The 26539-nt window shown below is 41.0% G+C and overlaps 1 protein-coding gene across 5 annotated transcripts in view; it reads right to left on the bottom strand.

The window, feature by feature from the left end:
• GLIS3 (GLIS family zinc finger 3) overlaps window positions 1-26539 on the bottom strand; it is a 417907-nt gene that overhangs the window by 309483 nt on the left and 81885 nt on the right. For 3 of the 5 annotated variants that reach the window (XM_056522352.1, XM_056522361.1, XM_056522346.1), the window contains exon 2: window positions 18256-18701. In XM_056522352.1, the coding sequence (XP_056378327.1) occupies window positions 18256-18622 (367 nt within the window). In that variant the 5' untranslated portion in view covers window positions 18623-18701. Of the gene's footprint in view, window positions 1-12603; window positions 12681-18255; window positions 18702-26539 lie in introns of those variants that run through there. The other 2 variants (XM_056522371.1, XM_056522380.1) reach the window with 2 other exon arrangements.

Below are 26539 nucleotides of genomic sequence, written 5' to 3'. Positions count from 1 at the left end.
CTTCCAGCTTGTGTGGTGTAAAGAAGGCTGTAATACTACTGTGTGAGACTGGCGTGCGAAAATTCGCATATGCTAATTTTCGCATATGCTAATTTTCGCATACGTGAAGTTTCGCAAATGCGAAAATAAAACGAGAATATTCGAATATTCGCGAATATATGACGAATATTCGTCCATATATTCGTGAATATTCGCGAATTCGAATATGGCCTATGCCGCTCAACACTACTTATGATGTTCCCCTCACTAACCTCAGATTGTGCCCCCCCCCCCCCCCTTTGTGCACAGTCTGTAATTAAAAACACCTCCCTCCTAAACATTATCTAACGGGGTACTCCGGTACAGGATATTTTATCTCCTAACTTAGGAGTTACGTTCCTAATTTATAGGTTTCTTGATCTTTTTTCCCCATTATCTTTAGCTCCACCACACCCTCTGGGCCCAGTTTGTCACTCTAACCACTTTCTTCCCCTTATCTGTACTATACTGTATATCATTGGGAAATTGGCAATGATAATTTCTACATCATCAACTCAGGATTTGAGTTGAGTAACCATGATTTCTTAAAAGGTTTTTCTATGAAGGACAGGACATAGCCTACTTGAAGGCTAAATGATAACTGGCTGATTGGTGTGGTCCCACCACTCATGATGATAGGAATCCCTTGTTGAATAGAGTAGTGGTCGGACGTGTGCACTGTAAATTTTTAGGCCTGATAAAGAAAGCCAAGTAGACTTCTTAGGTTTATCTGCTTGGTATTATTGACAAAATAATTCAGCAATGAATGACAAAACGTATGACAGTATCATTTTCTTTCTTACTTTTCTGCGCCTGTAAAATTGTTATAGTGTCATAGAAACCCCTTGACACTCCAAGCTTAGGAGCACTGGAATCAAATAGTATGTTTCCAAATACAGGATTGAAAATCCCCATACTATTTTGGTAAAATATGGTCTTCATGGATTGAGCTGGAAGTAAACTAAGATATGTAAATAAAGCATTTAAAAAAGAAAATATTTGAAAATACCAAGTATATTCTTAATATAGAACTATTATTCACTGCTGACAGTCAAATGGCAAAATGTCAATAGGCTTTATAAATTATTTCAAGTTCTTAATCTGTTTGCAATTTACAAACAGATTATGGGCCACTGGTCTAGAATATTTTCAAACTATTTTCCTGGAATAAGTTTGTTGCATTAGTAGGATTCTCAGAATTCCTAGTGTCTAAAACAGAGAAGAGGGGTTACAGAGAAGCCTACGGTGATTGGATGAAGAGACCCAGCACAGCAGACCTATGGAGGAAGTAAATGCACAGTGAGTAAGGGCAGGCTCAGTGCTTGCCTTAGACATGCCCCTTTCTGAGCAGTGGATGTCAGAATGAGTGAGCAGCAGAACAGAGGGATTTGTGAGTCAAATACAGATGCTAGACACATAAAAAGGCATGTAAAGCATCTCTGTATGACCTAGTGAGTAATATATATATATATATATAGAGAGAGAGAGAGAGAGAGAGAGAGAGAGAGAGAGAGAGAGAGAGAGAGAGAGAGAGAGAGGCTTTTTTTCTGTGATATGACAGGTAAGCTTTAAAGGGATTGTGTCATCAGAAAATGGCCTATTGTTTAAATCAGGTTTTATTGCTAAATATAACACATTTTTGTTATGTTTTTTCTAATTTTCTAATTTAGCTATTTTCATTCTGGCCACTAAGCCTCATAATAAAGTAAATCTTTTCTTTTTGTAGAAAAAAAACTTTACAGTACTATCCTCCTTATCATCACAGAAATGATTACAGTGAAAGGCAACACCAGTATATAGATAAGAAGGGACCAGGCCATTCCCAATAGAAATAGGCAAGTCCCCCCCCCCCACATAATGACCTGTGCATAGGTCACAAAGCATACCTAGAAAACTTTTTCACAGAAGCAAATACTGTGTGCTCTAGTATGCCCATAAGGCTTGCTCTAAAGCATATATCTAAATGTTCTAATAGAAAACAGGTTGAAAAAAAAACATGTTTTAGTATCTGTGCATAATTAGTAAAAATAAATAAATAAATAAAAAAGCAGTAGGAGCAAACAGTGATGCCAGCAGTGCGCGGGTTGACAAGCCTAGTAGGAGTGTAGTGACAACATAAAGATGGGGCACAACCCTGGGACTACTTGTAAAGCATTACCATGTGGCACGGAAGGCTTTCAAAACCGATTTTATTCAGTTTCACCCACATTGCGGTGAGTCCAAGTGGTCCTGTGGATAGGGAGTAAGTCAAACCATATTTTCTAAAGTAAATTATCCTTTGGATAGGGAATAAGATGTATTAGGGCCGAAGTACCCCTTTAATATTAAACTCTATAATGTGTCAATAGATAAGCCTGAGCAACCCCAGACTGTTTCTTATTTTCCACACTAGTGCAAAGCATTCATACTTAGCAAAAGGCCATGTTTCTATCACCAGTTCATACTTGGAATCGTCTCATGTTTTGAGTCTGGTTAATTTTCCATATTTTGGAAGTACGCAATGCACCAGTAATAAAAAAAAAGCCAATGCATTTAGAAATAAACAGTCCACAAACAGGAAACATCAAGTGCACTAATATTCAAAAATATATATCAAAAAGCTGTTTTTGTAAGATGAGGGCTTTTGTGAGAAAGGTTAAAGGGGTTTTACTGGAAAGAAGTAAATTGATATAATATGACTTATGTCCCTGGATACTTAAAATAAAAAATAATAAACCTGTATTCTCACCTTCCACACTCCTCCCCACTGTTGCTGTCATGTATTTCAGTCCCTGCTGCAGTCCTCCTGTTCCCCCTTCTAATGATGTGCACAAATATGAAAATAACATAAATGTATTTTTTCCTGGAAAAAAAAACCTTAAAGAGGTTCTCTGGTTAAAACCTTATTTTATTTATTTTTTTTCATAGCAACTGGCTTCAAAAAGTTAAACAGATTTGTAAATTACTTCTATTAAAAATCTTAATCCTTCCAGTACTTGTCATAGCTGCTGTATGCTACAGAGGAAGTTGAGTTGTTCTTTTCTGTCTGACCACAGTGCTCTCTGCTGACACCTCTGCCATGTCAGGAACTGTCCAGAGTAGGAGCAAATCTCTATAGCAAACTTCTCTTGCTCTGGACAGTTCCTCATATGAACAGAGGTGTCAGTAGAGAGCACTGTGGTCAGACAGAAAAGAACATCTCAACTTCTTCTGTAGTATACAGCAACTGAAGTGCTGGAAGGGTTAAGATTTTTTAATAGAAGTAATTTACAAATCTGTTTCACTTTCTGGTACCAGCTGATTTTATATATAATATATATATATATATATATATATATATATATATATATATATGTTTTCTACTGGAGTACCCCTTTAAAGCACTGGAAAAAAAAACATTAAATCTAAGCAGATTTATCAAAATTATCTAAATGAAAATGTGTCTTTGTTTGCCATAGTATCGAATCATTTTTTCTTAAATTGATCTAATAAAAAGAGTGCTGGTGCTGACTTGTTGCTATGGGCAAGAAAGACATTTGTCTTTAAGACAGTTTTGACACATAAGGCCCATCCCAGGCCTCTCTTATAGGTCACACAGTGGGCTGCCTAGCTCACTCCTGTAAATCCAGCCTGCAGTTTTCAAATGCATTTCTTTAAAGAGGTCCTAGACTGCATGTCCAGACCAGGGCCAGACTGGCCTACCAGGATACCAGGAAAATTCCTGGTAGGCCGCTCCCCCATGAGCCGGCCGGCAGGGCTGTGTAAGTAATATTGGGCCTGGGTAGGAGCAGGAGGCAGAGGCTAAAGCTGCTCTGCCTCTGGCTTTGATCCATTGCGCCGACCTGGCTTGCTTACCCGAGCTGTTCACGTAAATTACACACCAGAGGCCCCTCCCTCAGATGATGAGCAGTGCGGCTTCTTTACAGTTACGGCGGCCGCGTAATGACAGGGTCGGCATCACTGCGCAGGCCCGGCGCTGAGGAGGGCAGAAAATCACTTGCTGGGAGCTGTGTGGTGCACCGTGTGGCCCTTTCTCACAGAGCAGCTATGTGGCCCTTACAGTGCTGCGCTGTGCTGCGCTGTGCTGCCCTTACTCACAGAACCGTGCAGCCCTTACTCACGGGCTGTGCTGCAGTGGCACGGGCGGATGCTTCATGCAGGTGAGGAGGCTAGGTCTTTATGTATGATGTGTTTGTATGATGTGTGTGTATGTTTGATGATTGTATGTATAATATGTGTATGCATGATGTCTGTGTATGAATGTAATATATGATATATGTGTGTAAGCTTGATGTGTAAATGTATGTTTAATGTGTGCATATATGTATTGTGTGTATGTATTAATGCATGTGTGTGCATGATGCATCTGTTTGTTTGATGTCTGTATGTAGGATGTATGTATGTAATGTATGATGTGGGGTGCGGCGGTGGGTGTATGTATGATGTGTGTGTGGGTATATCAAATGCCAGGCTTCTGTGGGGCGAAAAAGTATTTAGTCAGCCACCAATTGTTCTCTCACTTAAAAAGATGAGAGAGGCCTGTAATTTTCATTATAGGAATACCTAAACTATGAGAGACATAATGAGATTTAAAAAAAAAAAAAAGCCATAAAATTACTTTGTCTTATTTTTAAAGAATGTATTTGTAAATTATGGTGGAAAATAAGTATTTGGTCAATAACAAAAGTTTTTTTATTTATTTTATTTATTTATATAGCGCCTACAGATTCCGCAGCGCTATATACCCTTTGTTGGCAATGACAGAGGTCAAATGTTTTCTGTAAGTCTTCACAAGGTTTTCACACACTGCTGCTGGTATTTTGGCCCATTCCTTCATGCAGATCTCCTCTAAAGCAGTGATGTTTTGGGGCTGTCGCTGGGCAACACGCACTTTCAACTACCTCCAAAGGTTTTCTATGGGGTTGAGATCTGGAGACTGGCTAGGCCAATCCAGGATCTTGAAATGCTTCTTACAAAGCTACTCCTTAATTGCCCGGGTGCTGTGTTTGGGATCATTGTCATGCTGAAAGACCCAGCCATTTCGCATCTACAATGCCCTTGCTGATGGACGGAGGTTTTCACTCAAAATCTCATGATACATGACCCCATTCATTCCTTCCTTTACACAGATCAGTCGTCCTGGTCCCTTTGCTGAAAAACTGCCCCAAAGCATGATGTTTCCACCCCCATGCTTCACAGTAGGTATGGTTTTCTTTGGATGCAACTCAGTATTCTTTCTCCTCCAAACATGACGAGTAGAGTTTTTACCAAAAAGTTCTACTTTGATTTCATCTGACCATATGACATTCTCCTTATACTCTTCTGGATCATCCAAATGCTCTCTAGCAATATTCAGACGGGCCCAGACATGTACTGGCTTAAGCAGGGGGACACGTCTGGCACTGCATGATTTGAGTCCCTGGTGTTGTAGTGTATTACTGATGGTAGCCTTTGTTACTTTGGTCCCAGCTCTCTGCAGGTCATTCACTAGGTCCCCCCGTGTAGTTCTGGGATTTTTGTTCACCGTCCTTGTGATCATTTTGACACCACGGGGTAGAGCCCTTGATCGAGGGAGCTTCTCAGTTGTCTTGTATGTCTTCCATTTTCTAATAATTGCTCCCACAGTTGTTTTCTTTACACCAAGCTGCTTGCCTATTGCAGATCCAGTCTTCCCAGCCTGGTACAGGTCTACAATTTTGTTTCTGGTGTCCTTCGACAGCTCTTTGGTCTTGGCCATAGTGGAGTTTGGAGTGTGACTGTTTTAGGTTGTGGACAGGTGTCTTTTATACTGATAACAAGTTCAAACAGGTGCCATCAATACAGGAAACGAGTGGAGGACAGAGGAGACTCTTAAAGAAGAAGTTACAGGTCTGTGAAAGTCAGAAATCTTGCTTGTTTGTAGGTGACCAAATACTTATTTTTCACAATAATTTGCAAATAAATTGTTTAAAAATCAGACAATGTGATTGTATGGATTTTTTTTCTCTCATTATGTCGCTCATAGTTGAGGTATACCTATGATGAAAATTACAGGCCTCTCTCATCTTTTTAAGTGGGAGAACTTGCACAATTGGCGGTTGACTAAATACTTTTTTGCCCCACTGTATGCATATGTCCCAGCACCCGATATGTTCACGCGCTAGGATGTATGCATATGTCCTGCTGATCTCCTGCTCTGCCGCGTGCAGCTTAGGAGATCGGCAGTGTGACTTGGCTGTCAATCACATCTGGGGTCTCACCGCAGCTGCCGGGGCTGCGCCGGTCCCTGCAGCATTAACCCCATCAAACCTGATCACGGCATCTATAGTGTTGAAAGGGGGAGGGTGCTCCCCCTGTTCACCAGCAGCGGCACCGCGATACGATCACGGGTCACCGTTGGTTGCTATGGCAGCAGGAGGCCAGCTGGTGGCCTCCTATCTGCCAGCTACAAAACCCTGTGAGATCCAGCCACAGCTGTGCAGCTCATCAGGTTATACTATGCTGCAGTACAATGTATTGCAGCCTAGTATAACCTGTAAAATGTGAAAAATAAAATAATAAAAGTATGAAGTGTAAAAAAAAATGCCCCATTCCCAATAAAAGCCCTGTACTATCACCAAAGAAAGCAAAAATACATCATATACATGCTATGTATTGCCACGTCCTTAATGACATGTACTATAAAGCTATAATGCAAAATGATCCCGGACAGTGAATGACTTAACCTCTTAAGGACAGCGGGCATATCCATATACCCCTGTTTTAAAGTCCTTAAGGACTGAGGGCATATGGATACGCCCGTGGAAATCCGGTCCCCGCCGCTAGCCGGTTGGGTACCGGACCGGGATGCCTGCTGAAATCATTCAGCAGGCATCCCGGCACATCGCCGAGGGGGGTCCTGAGACACCCCCATGTCGGCGATCGCAGGAATTCGCATGTCAATTCAGACATGCAATTTTGTGCTATTATGGGCTGATCGGGTCTCTGGTGACCCGATCGCCCAGAAAATAGGGATGATCTGAGCTGTCAGTGACAGCCCGATCATCCTAAGGGATAGGAGCGAGGTTGCAGTGCTGCAACCTCCTCCTATCCCCTGCCATTAGTCAGCACAGAGTACTGACCAATGGCAGTGGAAGACGGGGGTTGCCATGGAAACCCCCCGCTCTGCCCACCCCTGGATGTTGGGCAGAATGGTGGAAGAAGATGGCGGACGGTACCTGAGGAGAAGATGCCGTGGGGACCGCCGATCATCGGTGGCATCAGCGGAGATGAGCGGCGCAGGTAGGGAGGAAAGGAAGGTGGTAAAGCGATATTTACTGCTGCCCTTCTAGTGATTGCCAAACTGCAACATCTGGAGGGTCACAGTTTGGAGACCACTATTATAGTCGTGCCCAAACAATAGCCCTCCAATTGTTGCAAAACTACAACTCCCAGCATGCCCAGGCATGTAACATCTGTCCCTTCAGATTTTGCAATTTTCATCAAAATTTTGAAAATTGATGCTATACTTTGAAGCCCTCTAATTTTTTCAAAAAGTAAAAATATTGTCCATTTTATGATGCCAACATAAAGTAGACATATTGTATTTGTGAATCAATATATAATGTATTTGGAATATCCATTTTCCTTACAAGTAGAGAGTTTAAAAGTTAGAAAAATGCGAAATTTTCAAAAAATTTTCACCAAGAATGGATGCAAGTAGCGACAGAAATTTACCACTAAAATAAAGTAGAATATGTCACAAAAAAACAATCTCAGAATCAGAATAATTGGTAAAAGCATCTTAGAGATATTAATGCATAAAGTGACACAGTGGTCAGAATTGCAAAAAAGGGCTCAGTCCTTAAGGGGTTAAAAAAACAACAACAAAAAAGCGCAACATTCGCCAATTTTGGTGCAAATAAAATAGAACAAAAGGTAGCATGTATTGCAAAAATTATACCAATAAAAAGTACAGCTTGTCCCTCAAAAAATAAGCCCTAACTCAATGGCATCGGACGAAAAGTAAAAAAGTTTTGGCTGTCAGAAAATGATAACACTAAAAAGGGAAAAAAAGAATTTTGCTCAGAAAAGGAAAAAGAAACATAAAAAACTATATAAAATGGGTATCACCATAATCGTACTGTCCCACAGAATAAATATAACATCACTTTTACTGCACAATGAACACCATAAAAAAAATAACCGCCACAAATTTTCCAGTTTTTCTCAATATTTTCGAGTTTTTCACAAAAAAATGCATGTGTCAAAAATGCACCACTTCTAAAGTATAATATGTCACGAAAAAACTATTTCAGAAAAAGCATTCTAAAGTTCTTACCATTTAAAAAAGAGCCCGGTCATTAAAGGGTTACTCTGGTGGAAAAAGTTTTATTTATATATTGTTTATTTTTTGTTTTTTGTTTTCAAATCAACTGGTGCCAGAAAGTTAAACAGAGGAAGTTGTGTGTTTCTTTCCAGTCACACCACAGTGCTCTTTGCTGACACCTCTGTCCATGTCAAGGCCTGTCCAGGGTAGGAGTAAATGCCCATAGCAAACTTCACCTGCTCTGGACAGTTCCTAACATGGCAGAGGTGTCAGAAGAGAGCACTGTGGTCAGACAGAAAAAAACTACACAACTTCCTGTTGAGCATACAACAGCTGATAAGTGCTGGAAGGATTAAGATTTTTTTTATAGAAGTAATTGACAAATTTGTTTAACTTTCTGGAGCCTGTTGATTTGAAAAAAAAAAATGTTTTCCACCGGAGCACCCCTTTAACCCATTAAGGACTTTCAGCCCATTTGGGCCTTCCTCCTCACCTTGTAAAAATCATAACTCTTTTATATTTTCATCCACAGACTAGTATCAGGGCTTGTTTTTTGCGCGACCAGTTGTCCTTTGTAATGACATCACTCATGTTACCATAAAATGTATGGCACAACCAAAATAATACTATTTCTGTGGAGAAATTGATAAGAAAACCTACATTTTGCAAATTCTGGAAGGTTATGTTTTCATACTGTACACTTTACGGTAAAATAGACATGTTTTCTTTATTCTGTAGGTCAATACAATTAAAATGATACCCATGATTACATACTTTCTATTATTGTACGGCTTTAAAAAAATCGCAAACTTTTTAACCAAATTAGTGCATTTAAAATCCTTCTGTTTTGCTGACTTTTTCATTTTTCCATATAAGCGGCGGTATGAGGGCTTATTGTTTTGCGCAGTAATCTCTACTTTTTTTGATAACACATTTGCATATGAAAAACTTTTAATACATTTTTTATCAATTTCTATTAGAATAAAATGTTATATGTTATATGTAAAATGTTAAAAGCAGCAATTTTGGACTTTTTTTCTTCTCATTCACGCCGTTCACCGTATGGGATAATTAACATTATATTTTAATAGTTTGCAATACCAAATATGTTTATTAAAAAAAAAATTACACTTTTTGGGGGGAAAATGGGGAAAAAGGGGACAACTTACTTTTAATTGGGAGAGGGGATTTAAAAATGTTTTTCACTTTTATTTTTACACTTTTATAGTCCCCATAGGGGACTATTTATAGCAATCATTTGATTGTTAATACTGTTCAGTGCTATGCCCTATGCATAGCACTGATCAGTGTTATCGGCTATCTTCTGCTCTGGTCTGCTCAATCTCAGACCAGAGCAGAAGATGCCGGGAGATGGACGGAGGCAGGTGAGAGGACCTCCGTCCACCATTACAGATGATCGGATCACTGCGGCAGCGCTGCCGGTAATCCAATCATGCATTTTTTTGACTGCACTCCCGCAGATGCCATGATCTGTATTGATCACAGCATCTGAGGGGTTAATGGCAGACATCTGTGCGATCGTGGATGTCAGCCATTACCGTCAGGTCCCTGGCTGCTATCAGCAGCCAGGAACTGCCGATGCTCGTGGTCATGTACAGGACGTAAATGTAGGTTTTGGTGTGTTAAGTACGTACATTTATATCCTGTGTCGTTAAGGGGTTAAGGTAAAAAAAAGGGTCCGTTTCTAAGGCCCCTTTCACACTATACATTCATATATATATTTATATATACATACATAAAATTTTGCATTATGAAAACCCTGAAAATCTTCAGTTAAACGGCCGTTACAAAATCCCATTATAGTCTATGGGATTTTTACATTATCTGTTCTGTGATGGGAGAAAGTAACGGGAGAAATAGTGCATGCACTATTTCTTCCGTTCTTTCTCCTGTCACAAAACAACATCCGTCATTCATAACGGGCTATGACGGGTTAAAACGGATAATGTAAAAATCCCATAGGGTATAATGGGATTTTGTAACAGCTGTTTAACGACCGAATTTCCGGGTTTAACGGAGCATCTTTAAAACGGATGAATGTATAGTGTGGTGGGGTTAAACCTGTGTAGTAAAAGCTTGGTTTTTGATTTACTAGCTTCTGTCATTTACGTTGCAGCTGCACCCGTTGACAAGTGCGGCTGGTATGCGGTTATTTCAGGGCTGGTTTTTATCCCCAGTCCTGCCCTGGTCCAGACCCTACAACATAAAAAGAACCAAAGCTCCTGCCAGCATTAGAATGTTCTGCAAGGCCCCAAATGCTGTTTGTTGCCCCCCAAATAAGAGTGCTGTCTCGTCCTCCGCCTGGTGATGGTAATTTCTAGTCTCCTGACAAGTCCAATAACTGCCTTCCTTAACTTAGCTGCTTTTTTTAATCTTTCATCAAGGACAACTGTCTATGGAAGTGTCCGGTAGACAAGAAACAAGTCTAGTGCTCTAAACATATATACATATGTTGAGCAATTATTCTAATATGGTAAGACTACAGGGTATTTTCTTTGAGGCCCATCCATGCACTTTATGTTTAAGGGCCTCATCTTCAGTCTGAGGAATTTAGAGGTCTATACTGGTGTCTGACTTTACTTAGATGCCTAGTCGGGAGTCTGAATCTATTTAAGAGTCTACATGATCACAAAACCCCCACTGGCGTAAAACAGCAGCTGTCATTTAAGTGTACAGTCCTGCTCTATCTGCTCTGCAATACGAATGAAGGTGGTGGATATATGTTTGTTCTTGTAAAATAAAGATTACAGCAAAGACTCCTGTGGTGAGTGATCCAATCTCCATTATTTTTCTAATTGTTGTTCTTACCTAGCTGAGGCTTATTTGTGTAGCACCACCACAAACACTTTCATACTTCTACTACAATATCATCATGGATCGTTTTGGCATGGCCAGTGTTGGGTGTCATTATTCTACTTGGTTGTATATAAAGCCATTTTTAGCAAAATGTGCTGCTATTTTGCCAAATTATGGAGGGTTGATATTGTATGTCAACTAGTGGGTTTTCATGGTTTTTTGTCCACTTGGCATACCACTCTCTGGATAATTCTAAGCAAAATAGGCTAAGGCTCCACAAGTTTTGATGCAATAGTTTTGTGCAATAGTCAATGTAAAATTGTCATCTTCAGGGGTTATATGGGATAAAAGATTACTTTTTCCTTAGGGGTTACAGAATGCTGACAGTACTGCACAGTTTTACAGTGAATGCCAGAATTTAGACCTGAAGGTTTAGACCCTCTTCATCAGATGTACAGGCAATGTAACATACATTGCCTGTACATCTGATGAAGAGGGTCTAAACCTTTGCAACGCGTTATGTTTTTGGTTAAATAAATTGAACTTTTTATCACAAGAAGTTGCCTGAGTGGTGGATTGCGCTACAGAACCTGGTACCTTCCCTGCCTAGCACCAGCACTTGCATCAAATACCTCGGACAGGTTAACCTGCTGCCGATTCCAGGAAGCTGCTCCACCATCACTTTAAACCACGCGCTTATTGCTGTTGTGTCTATATACACAACAGTACAAGGTGAGCAAGATTACTTACTTGTTTTACAGCTTCACCACATACATTATTATATTGTTCCAAACGTATTGCCCTATGAGGAGCTCTGCTCTATCTTTTTGTCCATAGAATACATTCTATTCCATACGGAGGCATAAAAGAACATATTCCACATGCTATTAAGTATTTTTAACACTGCAGACTATAGGTGATGGACTGTACTAAGTTTAATTCTTCAAACATGTATGTCCAAGATTTTTGTCAGAAAACTTAGACGCACGCACACTGCAAAACACAAGATGACGGAAACCTAAGTCCACTGAGATATAATCTCCGTATATCATTCAAACATATAACTACAAGCAGTTTTAGTTCTTTTTTTTTTTTTTTTTTTTTTTTAGGGTACGTTCCCACACGGCGTATTTTGCTGCGTATTTGCTGCGTATTTGGTGCTGCATATTTTCCTACCCATTGACTTCAACAGAGAAAATAAAATACGCAGCAGCAAATACGCAGCAAATACGCCGTGTGGGAATGTACCCTTACACAGTTAAATTGTGTTGAATTTTATTCTTTTAATTTATTTGTGACCTTTCTGTGTTCATTGGAGTTTGGTAATACTTACTGGAAAATGGGGGTAGCCAGATCTGTAAACTAACCATTACCAAGCAACAAGCATTGAAGGGCACTGTACCATTAAGAATCCTAAAGCACACCACAAAGTTACAATATAAACTGGAAATATTTTCGGTTGAGGAAGTGTGAGGATTGATTATTAATTAGTTAATGTATACCCGGTAAGATGCCTTGTGGTCACATAAGCAGTTTCCTCATGCTTGAGCAAATGAAGTATGAGGGTCTCCATGGCAACTGGGCTGTGTTTACAGTGAAAGACCTTTGTCTCTGGCTAACAGAGCAATGATGTCATTTGTCTAATTATATGTTATTCTGTCAACAAACTCTACAAGCTAAAAAGAATAATAATAACAACACTAAAACACCATAAAAGTAGAACACTGTCAATACTGGACAGAAACCAAGACCGAAGGCATGCTTTATATTTGGAAGGAATTGACATGGAAAACAATTAAACACAAATTAAAACAATCACACACACATTTATTTGGTTTAGAACTTGTTTTACACACATATTGTTCTTATTTGTTTCTATCTTTTTTTTTGCCTGATATTAAAGTGAAGCATTCCAGGTTAATAATGGCGACAGACGCAGCAGAACTCCATTTTCCAACACAACCTCAAGAAATACATTTCTCAGATCCCTTGGCTGGGCTCACACATAGTTATTTGGTCTTTATTTGGTTCATTGTTGGTCTTCATTTTGGAGCTCATTTTTAGCCAAGATCAGGAGTAGGTCCAAAATACAGAAAGAGATGCTTATCTTTCTATTACAGTTTTTCTCTCTGTCAGTACTACTGCTGGTCTCCAAAATGAGAACCAAAAACTGACTATACATGGACCAAAATACTATGTTGAACAATGAACACTGTCTTTTCTGTCATCCTCGATCATTTTCTAGAGCTGTGTTCTCCATACTGTGGCTGTCGTGCATGCTGAGAGTTGTAGTTTTTTAACATCTGGAGGGACACATTTTGGAGACCACTGCTCCAGAGGAACCTCAACTTTTTTTCTGGTAGACAGAAGTGGGAAATGTTCAGTCAGTTCTGGCCAAAATCTATTAGACACCAACCTTCTAGATTGGTACAAATGCAGTGCACAATGCTTTTAATGCATTAAGCTCTGCTCACATCTATGTCTGAGGCTCCTTTTAGAGCCTCTGTAAAAGATTGTATTACATGCAGTGTTATTCTTCCTCACAGAGCAACATACATCATTCTGGAACCTAACAGACCCCATTGTGAGAAACTATTGTCCTTTAGAAGGCAGTGAAACCCATCATATAGCTGGCTGTATTTTTCTTGTCACTAGATGAGATGACAGTGTCGTGTCCCGGTACAGAACGTGGTTCGGTACAGTTCCTGAAGTCCCCTCAGGTAGAGTCCCTTAAGTCCACAGGGCTCTCCTGCAGGATCCCCCTAGGTCATTATTATGATTTCTATTGTACATTAATTATGTATGTTTATTATAGATATTGTACAGTGAATATAAGCTATGTGCAAAGGTTATTAGGATGTTTAAACTGTATAGGACCTTCCAAATGTCATGTGATATGGTCATGTGAAATGTGATCACCTGATACCCAGAGTTCCAGAGGCACAGGTAACCACAGGCAACTGGCTACCAATGGGCTTTAGTCCAGCCCCCTGATATATAAAGGGCTGTAGTCTCCACACTAGGTCTTTTTAGTTCCTGGACAGTAAGCAAGCACAAGTCCTGTACAAGTTCAGTCCAGTACAGCTAGACCAAAGCCTACAAGTCTGCAGCTACATCTTATCTGTAAGTCTCATCTATGTCTGCAAGTCAAGTCTCTACTGTCCCTACCAAAGTCATAACAGTAGTACAGTGGCCTCCATCATCATTATTATCACTACAAGTCCAAGCAAGCCTGAGAGGTTCCCTGTGTCCCGGTCGGCTCTGTAAGAAACATTATACTGCCTTCTTCAGGAAAGTTCCAGTTGCATCAAAACCTGCTTTGGACTCTCATTTAACATATGCCGTTTCTGGGTTGGTTGTCGGTGGTGCCCTACACCATACAACCACATCCAGGCATCACAAAGACTAGGGATTAACAACATCTTGCCCCAGGGGTTAATACCATCCGGCCCCACCACCTACACCGCTACACCCCGTGGTCCCGCTGTACACCGTGGGTCACCACAATAGACTCTGTTACAAAAGGAAAACAGTAAAGTAAATAATAGATCCACATGAGAGAATTGTGGATGATATTGTAACTTTATAACTAAGGATTGTCCACCAATTTTAAAGTCCTATTTCAGTAATACTTTTCCCTTAAGCCTGATATCGCCCAACAAATACTCAGGATGAGTGTATGATCACAGGGGGTCTGGCCACTGGGGCCCCCCAGATCTTAAAAACAGGGCCTGTCTTTTACCTTTGAGAACTCCAGCCCTCAACTTCTGAGACAAACTGGTCTCAGCAGTGATAGCCCACTCAGCCAATCACCAGCCGGCCCGCAGCAATGTCCTGTTTGTTTTGGAGGGTGGGGGTCAGAGTGCGCTAGAGATCACAAGGGTCCAAACGGTCAGATGCCCTGGGATCACACACCTATCCTGTGGATAAGTGTTTAATGCCCACAACTCCCACCCAATAAACCTTCATCCTAGGACAGCTCTAGGTCATGTGCAATAGAGCAGCATCAGAAGATTGCAGTTTGAAGTTGTACTGTAGAATAGTAAAGTCTATGACCCAAATTGGTCTTCTTTTCCTATAAAAAATAATCACAGCTCAGCTTTCATTTTACTAGAGCTCTATGAGAAGTAAAAGCTGAGCTGAGATTGGTTATGGGACAATCAGCCAGTTTTTGTCCTCAGATGGATAAGTCTGGGCTATATTTGTTTGCTTCAATTGAACCATTATATGTTTAGAACAAGGTTAGCATGATCAAATAGAGTATGAAATAGTGAGTTAATAAGATTTTGGAAAAACAAAATCATGTTTCTATTGTTTCTTTGTGAAAATTAAGTTCTCTCGGTCTTGGGTCTTTTGAAGTTGGTATGGTTGGTGTTGAGTTATTGTGATATGTACTTTTCATACTTTAAAAAAGGTATATTGTGATTTGCAAATTTTGTAATAAACTTTAAAAAAAATACAGGGAAAAAATAAGTGACTTGAGGTTTCCAGAATTTCCCAAATTCTCCTCTGCTGAGAATATCTTTGCCAAGAAGTACACATTGGCTGCTTGTCCTATTTCCTAAGGCATTCTTACATTTCTAGTTTTTCCTGATGTCTGAATGTTTCTTAAAAGTTTTCAATTGGTTTACATTGTACAGTTCATTGTTTATGGCACAGCCATTTCAGCTATACAAACCTAAGAGGTTTAGCAAATTGCTCTAATAAACTCTAAAGCATACCTATAGTCACGTGCACAGAAGGGGTATAGGATGGCACTTACTGCATACAGCAACACTGGGGTTAACTGTCAATCGGACTGGTATGCACAGTGAGGCTAGCAGTCTTCATATGAGTATGACGGCGGTGCTAGGATATGAACAGAGACAGGCTTGTAATATCAACGAGGTATATAGAAAAAGATGTATATCTGCACTCACCACCGGGAACGGCACTCAATGCTCCTACATGGAATCAGTGGTGGGACCGAGACTTCAGAACAGCTTGTGCGCTCAGAGGCTATAACCGGTCATTTCTCGCATGTGTGCTTCGTCAAGGCCGGACGAAGCACACATGCGCGAAATGACCGTTTATAGCCTCTGAGCACACAAGCTGTTCAGAAGTCTTTGTCCCGCCGCTGATTCCATGTAGGAGCATTGAGTGCTGTACCTGGTGGTGAGTGCAGATATACATCTTTTTCTATATACCTCGTTGACATATACATGTGTGATTGCAAAACTTTGTAATATCTTCTATTAAAAGAAAGTGGTATCTTACTCCACATTCAGTCACCTGTAGATCTCTGTTATCTACCTTAAATCAGCAAATTTTCAGAATCACCCCCCCTAACCAAACTTCCCCACATACACATACACACACACTTTCCCCAGTGGGTAAGTGTATGTAAATGCGCTATGTAAAGCCCAAGAGCTTTGATTGGAGAGAGAGGTTTGCTGAGGAGAGACATTTGACTTTGGTTGACAGTATACACCGCTCTGGCATCAAACCAAGAAAAGCCCAACTACTCAGGATTGCTATAGAAAATATTGAGAAAACAAACATTTACAGAAACCCACAAGAATCAACTCTTACAAAACAACATTGCAGGAGGCACCAAAGCTAAAACATATATTCATGTGCTTTGTAATAATATCTATTTACTATATTGTATTTACTGTAATGTTGACCACCTCCAGACTCCAAACTACAGCAACCACCATTCCCCTTGCTAGTTGTCAATTGAAAGGGTTGTCTCATGAAAGCAAATCCTGTCCGTATGCTCTATTCAGGCATATAGACATCATCAAGGAAGGTAAGGCTAGGTTCACACTACGTTTTGTACTTACGGTTCCCGTATACGGCTGGGAGGAGGGGACGGGGCTTAATCGCGGCGCCCGCATTCAGCCGTATACGGGAACCATATTTAATGCATGTCTATAAGCCGACCGGAGTGAACCGCAGCCGCCGGTCGGCTGCGTTTTCGGCCGTATGCGGTTTGCCGACCACGTTTTTGCCTGCAGTCGGGAAACCGTATACGGCCGAAAACGCAGCAGACCGGCGGCTGCGGTTCACTCCGGTCGGCTCATAGACATACATTAAATACGGTTCCCCTATACGGCTGAGTCCGGAAGCCCCCCCCCCACTCCTCCCAACCGTATACAGGAACCGTAAGTACAAAACGTAGTGTGAACCTACACTAACCCGGTCTCATCGAGCAGGCTTCATTATAAAGAAAGGTTACCTGCTCTCATTGAGCAGGCTTCATTATAAAGGAAGGTCACCCGCTCTCATCGAGCAGCCTTCATTATAAAGAAAGGTCACCCCCTCTCATCGAGCAGGCCTCATTTCTGATATGGGCATGCCTGATTTTGCAAGGAATACTGGACCTACAAATCAGCTTATCTCTTAAGAGGACACATCTTAAAATAAAGTTGTCTTCCAGGCTAATGGAATGTAATAACGTTACTTTCTCTTTTCTTCATAGCGGACAGGATACAAAGGCAAAGATTTAGACTCTAATGTGCATGTGTAAATTTCATTCGCCAATATTGGTCCCAAAGTTTATTTGTACTGGACAATTAGATTAGAGCTACCATTTTATAGAATGCATTTTGTTACAGCTAAATACCCATTTGGACCAACTAAAGTATCGATGAACCAAAGCTTATTTGGTACATTGCCTTCCCATATGAAGGAGAAACTGAAAACTAAATGTTGTAGTAAATAAAATGTATAATAACTTCTCTCATTATTATTTGCACTTAACAGTTTATTTATGATAGTTTTCTGCACATTATAACTTAATATAGTTAATGTGGTTGAAAAAAGACAACACTCCATCAAGTTCAACTCATAATCTTACTGTGTTGATCCAGAGTAAGGTACCAATTACCCTATGCCAAGGGGAAAAATCCTTCCCGACTCGAAATATGGCAAACAGAATAAATCCCTGGATCAACATCTCAACCCCAGAAATATACATGACAGTATATGGCTGCCTAGGTGAGTACATGAACACTAAAGAAAACTTTTATTGGAATTAGAACGCCAAGTCTTTTAAAACATCAATGAAATTCAAATCAAATCTGATTCAATATCTTTCTGCACTATGCAGTAAAATACAACAAAACACTGCAAAAATCTTGGAACAGACATCGCATTTTATGACTACTAACCTTTCACACAGTTTCCTGGAAAAGGAGAACCAAACTCCTGTTGCTTTGGCTTGGATGAAGAAGATGGTTGAAGGTTAGGTGGTTGTGGTACTTGGAATATAGGTTTTCCATTTGTAATAACTTGTCTCCTAGGACTTAAAGCAGGTAGGTGGATTGTGCTCTCATTGCTCTGTGGTGCTACTCCACCTCCCAGCGGCATCTTTAAATATAGGTTTCCATTAGCCGGACTGGGTGTGGCACTATTAGAAGATGGACATGGAGTACCTGTATGTACTCTAATTGGTGGAATCTGCTGTCCACTGACCATGCCCGGTCCTTGTGGGGTGCCTGTTGCCCTATGGATCATATTGCATGTCCTTCCATTCATTGTGCTTGATCTCAGATTCTAAGTTTGTTCATCCAGATCATCGCAGTGATCCGCCGATGAATTCAACATCAAAATATGTCTGGTGAGAAAAAGAAAACAGAATATATTATAATTTACATACAATTGTTCCCTACTGTACAGCTATTTCAGAAGGCCCCCAAAAGCTGTCCATACAAATTAAATATGTGTTGGCTAAACCTGATGAATTTGCTGAGGCTGGCCAACCATCGAATTGGTATGAGGGCCTCCTGGCTCTCCCCAACAGAAGATATTGGGCAGAAAGGGGGATTGGGCAATGGGCATGTAAGCTTTTACCTGCCAGATATTTCGAATACATACATGCTTGGCCAAGCCAAGCATTCACATGTATAGAAGGAATTGGGGGCCTAGTAAGGTAACAGCTATATTACGTGTAACACCAGCATTAGACAGAGGAATACTAAAACTGTTCAGGTACTTTTTGTTCTACAGAAATTACTATAGTAATACATGATCAAACTTGTCAATATACTTATACAACACACATGACTGCAGTGCTACAAAAAAAACTGTAGGTGCAGCATGAATACAATAAATATTACAGTATAGAAATACCCTTTCAAAACGGAAGCATTTTCATTAAACAAGGAATGTAAGACTTTTGGAAAAACATGCCATGCATAGCTTTCCTTCACATGCCAAGTGCACTTTTCTACACGTCACATTCCATGCTCGGGGACTGTATCTATTATTGGCCTATTGTCCTACAATGTCTTCAATGTCACCTATTGCAGGAAATCTCTTAAATGCCAATGAATTGCACAGTTTTCCACTGAATTAGAATTGTACGTTTTATGTAAATACATTTTTTTATATTCATTTATTCTGGCATCTCTGAAGCCAATGTATGTCACTGAAATTGTAAGCAACAAAGTAAGTATTCAACCTGTCCCATTAAATTACTTGCAATCCATTCTTATATTATAAGAATAATAGTAGACCTAGCTGACATTTGTGACTTTTCGGGACTGCTTTTCCCAGCATTTGCGATTTCTATAGAAGCTCTAGTTATGGAGGAAATATTAAATGTAAAATAATTCAGTAGAACAAACAAGTCCCCAAAGGTATTCCCAAAATTTTTGGAGAACATATCATAAAAAATTCAGAAAAAATACAAAAACTGTAAAATAAAAAAACATACAACGCCATGAATGGCTAAAAGAAAATTGACGAAAAGCAAAAAACTAAATTGAGCGTTTGTAAATATGGGCGAAATAAAAATTCCAAATCAATTATATGCAAATTGCAACTCCAATAAAAGGACTCTAAGGTTATGTTTACATGTCAGAATGTTCGCACGGAAAATCACTGGGCAGGTGTTCCGCAGATTGTCCACGCTAGGACCGCATGGGAATGCTCCATCTTATAGACGGCAATGCATTCCGTGCAGAGTCCGCATAAAGAATGAACAGGTTCATTCTTTCTGCAGACACGGAAATTCCGCCGTGTACACAGCGCAGCAGAATCTCATTTAATTCAATGGGACTCTGCTGCAGTGGAATCTCTGTGCAGAATTCCAATTCGGAATTCCGCACGGAAATTCCAATGTGTGAACATAGCCTAACTGTGTCAAGTTATATATCCAAAGAAATTTTGGGCATTTACATTTTTACATTATTTTGTTAATACAATAAAAGACTATAAAAACAATATGGCCCAGATTTATCAATCTGCCTAAAATCTAAATTACATGGTTTTGCCCACAGCATCAAATCACACATTTTTAGAAGTCCCATATACTTTGCATAGGACCTCTGGAAAAATGTCCTCTCATGAGTCTTAGAGCAAGTCTTAGGCTTTGAGTTTGGGAGCTTCTAACATATCCTGTCATCAGAGCAACATGACAGGTATCATTTAAGTGACAAAAAATGCAGACATTGCTATCAATTGTAATGAGCACCCAAAATACTGAAGGCATTTGAGGGGATTTCTCACAAAGGGAACTCGTAACTTATCTGCAGCCCGCACATCCATCCACATCCTTATTCAACCAGGGAGTCTCAGAACTTTGTTGTTGTGACTGGTGGAGGTCGAAGTAGTACCAGTTGTCAGACCCCCACTGATCAAACAGTTATCACCTATCTTAAAGATAAGCAATGGGTGTCTTTTATGAAAAAACATCTTTAAGCGTATGTTTACACAATCTGCTAGTGATTTTCTTAAACTGAAAGGCCATGGATTTTCAATACATATTTGTTTTCATCCAAAAAATCTTAATCCTTCCAGTACTTATCAGCTGCTGTATACTACAGAGGAAGTTGAGTTGTTTTTTTCTGTCTGACCATAGTGCTCTCTGCTGACACCTCTGTCCATGTCAGGAACGGTCCAGAGTAGGAGCAAATCCCACAGTAAACCTCTTGCTACGCCGAGCGCTCCGGGTCCCTACTCCTCCCCGGAGCGCTCGCGGCGTCTCTCTCTCTGCAGCGCCCCGGTCAGACCCGCTGACCGGGAGCGCTGCACTGACATTGCCGGCGGGGATGCGATTCGCATAGCGGGACGCGCCCGCTCCCGAATCGCATCCCAAGTCACTTACCCATCCCGGTCCCCGGCTGTCATGTTCTGGCGCGCGCGGCTCCGCTCTCTAGGGCGCGCGCGCGCCAGCTCTCTATGATTTAAAGGGCCAGTGCACCAATGATTGGTGCCTGGCCCAATCAGCCTAATTAGCTTCCACCTGCTCCCTGTCTATATTACCTCACTTCCCCTGCACTTCCTTGCCGGATCTTGTTGCCTTGTGCCAGTGAAAGCGTTTAGTGTTGTCCAAAGCCTGTGTTCCAGATCTCCTGCTATCCTTATTGACTACAAACCTTGCCGCCTGCCCCGACCTTCTGCTACGTCTGACCTTGCCTCTGCCTAGTCCTTCTGTCCCACGCCTTTTCAGCAATCAGCGAGGTTGAGCCGTTGCCGGTGGATACGACCTGGTTGCTACCGCCGCAGCAAGACCATCCCGCTTTGCGGCGGGCTCTGGTGAATACCAGTAGCAACTTAGAACCGGTCCACCGACACGGTCCACGCCAATCCCTCGCTGACACAGAGGATCCACATCCAGCCTGCCGAATCGTAACAGTAGATCCGGCCATGGATCCCGCTGAGGTGCTGCTGCCAAGTCTCGCTGACCTACCCACGGTGGTCGCCCAGCAATCGCAGCAAATTGCCCAACAAGGACAGCAGCTGTCGCAGTTGACCGCCACGTTACAGCAACTTCTGCCACTGCTACAGCAGCAACCATCTCCTCCGCCAGCTCCTGCACCTCCTCCGCAGCGAGTGACCGCTCCTAGCCCCCGTCCTGATGACACTCTGCCCAATGACAAGCTTCACCCTCTGCCCCCCCTCCCCATTCCCACTTCTTCTGAACTACCTGCCGCTGGTATAGCTACCCAGGACTTCTTTTTTCAGAAGGAGACGCAAGAGGCATCCCCTATGTTCTCGTCTCTTTTGAAGTGACAAGGAGACAAAAAGAGGGGGAGACCTAAGGGGGGGGGGGGGTACTGTTACGCCGAGCGCTCCGGGTCCCTACTCCTCCCCGGAGCGCTCGCGGCGTCTCTCTCTCTACAGCGCCCCGGTCAGACCCGCTGACCGGGAGCGCTGCACTGACATTGCCGGCGGGGATGCGATTCACATAGCGGGACGCGCCCGCTCCCGAATCGCATCCCAAGTCACTTACCCATCCCGGTCCCCGGCTGTCATGTTCTGGCGCGCGCGGCTCCGCTCTCTAGGGCGCGCGCGCGCCAGCTCTCTAAGATTTAAAGGGCCAGTGCACCAATGATTGGTGCCTGGCCCAATCAGCCTAATTAGCTTCCACCTGCTCCCTGTCTATATTACCTCACTTCCCCTGCACTTGCTTGCCGGATCTTGTTGCCTTGTGCCAGTGAAAGCGTTTAGTGTTGTCCAAAGCCTGTGTTCCAGATCTCCTGCTATCCTTATTGACTACGAACCTTGCCGCCTGCCCCGACCTTCTGCTACGTCTGACCTTGCCTCTGCCTAGTCCTTCTGTCCCACGCCTTCTCAGCAGTCAGCGAGGTTGAGCCGTTGCCAGTGGATACGACCTGGTTGCTACCGCCGCAGCAAGACCCTCCCGCTTTGCGGCGGGCTCTGGTGAATACCAGTAGCAACTTAGAACCGATCCACCGACACGGTCCACGCCAATCCCTCGCTGACACAGAGGATCCACATCCAGCCTGCCGAATCGTAACACCTCTCCTGCTTTGGACAGTTCCTGACATGGACAGAGGTATCACCAGAGAGCACTGTGGTCAGACCTCCTCTTCCACTTCCTCTGGAGCATACAGCAACTGATAAGTACTGGAAGGATTAAGATTTTTATATAGTAGTAATTTACAAAGCACCAGTTGATTTGAAAAAAAAAAAATGACTTTCCACTGGAGTACCGGAGTACCCCTTTAATCTGTATTTGTGTGACTCCTAAGAACATTCCAAATCCTATGTCTTTAATTTTAAGGTATCACATTAGAATGCTACAAAGCCAGATAAAAAGAAATCATGTTAAATGTATTCGTGCTACCTGTTTATATGGAAACATAATTGTGTCAATGTCAATGAGTGTTAATCTTTTCAGAATCATTTTATTACCTTTTATAACAAGCACCCAAGTAGAAATAGAAGCTACCTAGATCCCTGTCATATAATCTATGCTCAGTAACAATGCAGTGATATCTATATATAGTCTGTGAAAACAGAATTTAAAGGGGGCCCCTTGACATCTTATCCCCTATCCTTGCTGCTGGGACCCCCATGATCTCCGGGCAGCATCCCGGCATTCTGAAAATTTTTGTTCAGAACGTTCGGTTTGGGCAGCCGTGGTTGTGACATCACGCCACGCCCCTTTCATTTATGTCTATGGGAGGGGGCGTGATGAGCTACCACAGCTGCCACTCCCTTGCCCATAGAAATGAATGGAAGGGGTGTGGCATGACATCCACGGCCGACCAAACCTAGCATTCTGAACAAAACTTTTTAAAACGCTGGGTATCCTTTGGATAGGGGATAAGATGTCCAGGGGCGGAGTACCCCTCTAATACATTTTTGCTAATTTCTTAAAAAGGAAAAACTTAAACTTAAATTACATGGACTTGCACACTTTGCTATCACATTTGAAATTTACCTCTGGGGGGGGGCTCCTATTTCTTATTATCATCTCTGAGTAGTTTCTACACCTTAATTGGAGTCACCTGTGTTAAATTCAGCTGATTGGACAGGATTAGGAAAGACACAGCCCTGTATATATATGGTCTTACAGCTGACAATGCATATCATACTGCTTGTACAGGTCAAAATACTGGGGAAGCACAGATATGGAGAAGGGTACAAAAAACGATAAGTGCAGAGTGGCCAGAAAGAAACCAAGATTTTTGGCCTAATTTATAAGCGTCATGTCTGGAGGAAACAGGCACTGCTGATCACCCGCCCAATACCATCTCTACAGTGAAACATGCTGTGGGGTGTTTCTCAGTGATTGGGATAGGGTGATGTAAAGTCGCAATTGCGTTTTCGCAATGTGGCTTCGTCAGGGGGTGTACCCTGACGAAGCCACATTGCAAAAAATGCGTTTGGGGTAGGAGGTTAGAGGCATTGCTCTGTAGGGTGCATGCTCTTCCATTGTTATATCATTTCATGTCTTGATGTGTTTTTTGTAGTCCTCTGGATACTGAGCGACATTTAAGTGGTCATTACCCTGTTTTCATGTTCATGTTATAGTATCAGTGCACACATTTGTGGAAATACCTGCTGCTAGTTCTTGTATAACATATCATCCATTCTAGCCTTTTCCTTTAAGGATTCCACTATTAGGCATAGATCTAATACAAGGCCCTTTATAATATTATAATTTATAGGAGCAATACTTTATTATATCCAATTGATGCATCTACCCTCCACTCATCTGCCTGAGCTCTGTTGTTGTACCATTATGTGTTTTTTGTATGTTCTTTTAAAATTGATTGTTATTCAATAAAATTTATACTTTTTTCTATATCATTGTTTTCCTTGTCCAATATGGTCTAATCTTTTGGTGTTGAGTGTTGTGAGTGACCATGTGACATTGTACCTCAGATGGCCTTTAAATACATTGGGTAAGTCATCATACCCAAGACAACTGGAGGCTGTACTCACTGACAAAGGTGTTTCAACTAAGTACTGACTAAACGGTCTGAAAGCCGCAGCATAGTAAAATTTTAAAAGAAAAAAAAAAGAGTCTGAAGACATTCTGAATGCATATATGTATAGACCCAAAAATCATCCATCAGTTTAAACAGACAACAAAATTGAAAGAGTTTTTTTCCCCCCCAAAACAAATAATAATTCTGACATAAATGAGTTAAATGTGTTTTACATTACATCGCTATGATATATGATTGACAGAATAAGCCGCTCTTTAAGCACAAGGTAAAACAAACATATCATTATCTGAAGACAGTCCGTCAGAGTGTTGTTTTTGTATTGATGAAGATATTGTTTGCTTTAAATATTATAGTCCACAATAGTATATTTTAGACATAAATTACACATTCTTCTAAAAGTACAGTACCATAAGTCAATTAACAAACCATGCATTACTCAGGAATGCACAGTAAAATTATTACAAACTTTATCGGTTTTCTTTTAACTTTAGCCCTTGACACCTTCCACTAAGTGTATTCTTGGCTGTAACGGTCAAGAATTTATTTTTATTTTTTTCAACTCTCGAATTCCATTGCCATTGCCATAGGAGAGCTTGTTTTTTGCAGAAAAAGTTATACTTTTTAACCCCTTATTGATGCAGTGATATTTTTGAAGTTCATTTTTCTCCTTCTCGCATTTTAAAATTCATAACTCTTTCCATTTTCCATCTACAGACACATGTGAGGGCATGTTTTTAGCGGGATCAATTGCACTTTCTAATGGCATCATTTATTTTACCAGAAAATCTATGGAAAAGGCAAAAGAAATAGATATTTGTGGCTAGAAAATAAAAAAAGGGAAATTTGGCAATTATTTAAGTGGGGGGGGGGGTTGTTTTTACAAAGTGCACCTTACAATTAAAATGATGTTATCTTTATTTTGTAGGTCCATACAATTACAATAATTCCCAATTTATAAAGTTTTTTTTATTTTATTACTTTTGAAAATGTATAAGTTTTTGTAAGAAAATGAGTATGCTTACACTTGTCTTTTTCTGACCCCTATAACACTTTTATTTTTCTTTATGCGGGGCTGTGTAAGGGCCAATTTTTTTGCTGTGATCTGTAGTTTTTATCTGTTCCATTTTTGTTTTGATAGGACCTTTTTTACTGTTTCTCATTAGTTTTTTGTGTACATGAGCAGGGAAGGAGTGCACACTATTTTTGCCTACTCCCTATATCCCTGCCTACTTACGTACCCGCCCTAGGTAGTGGGTCTGTAACCACGGTGACGGTCCCTACTTACAATTAGTGAGGGCAATCCAGTCAAAATAATAAACTATAATCCAGACGGAGGTGGGGACACAGAATGGAATCACTCAGACTAACAAAAAATAACTAAACATATACACAATGGCCAGCATTTATCATTATAGGTGTAAGTAAAGCATTTTTCTACACCTTTTTTTGTGTGTTGGTAATGTGAAGGAGCACCACATTTATTAAATGGTCACAGGACAGGTCACTTTTTCTGAAATTTCTCTCTTCACATACACAAAAAAGCTAAGCTAAGTCTGGGTTGGTGTAGTTTTAGAGACTTTTCAGTGGCTTTGCAAGTTTTTTTGCGCCTTTTCACAAAAAGGCACTGTTCATAAAACCCTTTCATATCATGTGTATTGCCAAAATCAGTGGATTGCAACTCAAAATCAGTAGAAATGTGTAAACCAAAAGGCGCAAAAAAGTGCAAATAAACCCTGCTTGCACC

Source organism: Hyla sarda, chromosome 1 (assembly GCF_029499605.1).
Source record: "Hyla sarda isolate aHylSar1 chromosome 1, aHylSar1.hap1, whole genome shotgun sequence".
Taxonomy (NCBI): domain Eukaryota; kingdom Metazoa; phylum Chordata; class Amphibia; order Anura; family Hylidae; genus Hyla; species Hyla sarda.
The sequence above is the reverse complement of the archived record's forward strand: the minus strand, read 5'-3'. Positions and strand labels throughout refer to the sequence as shown.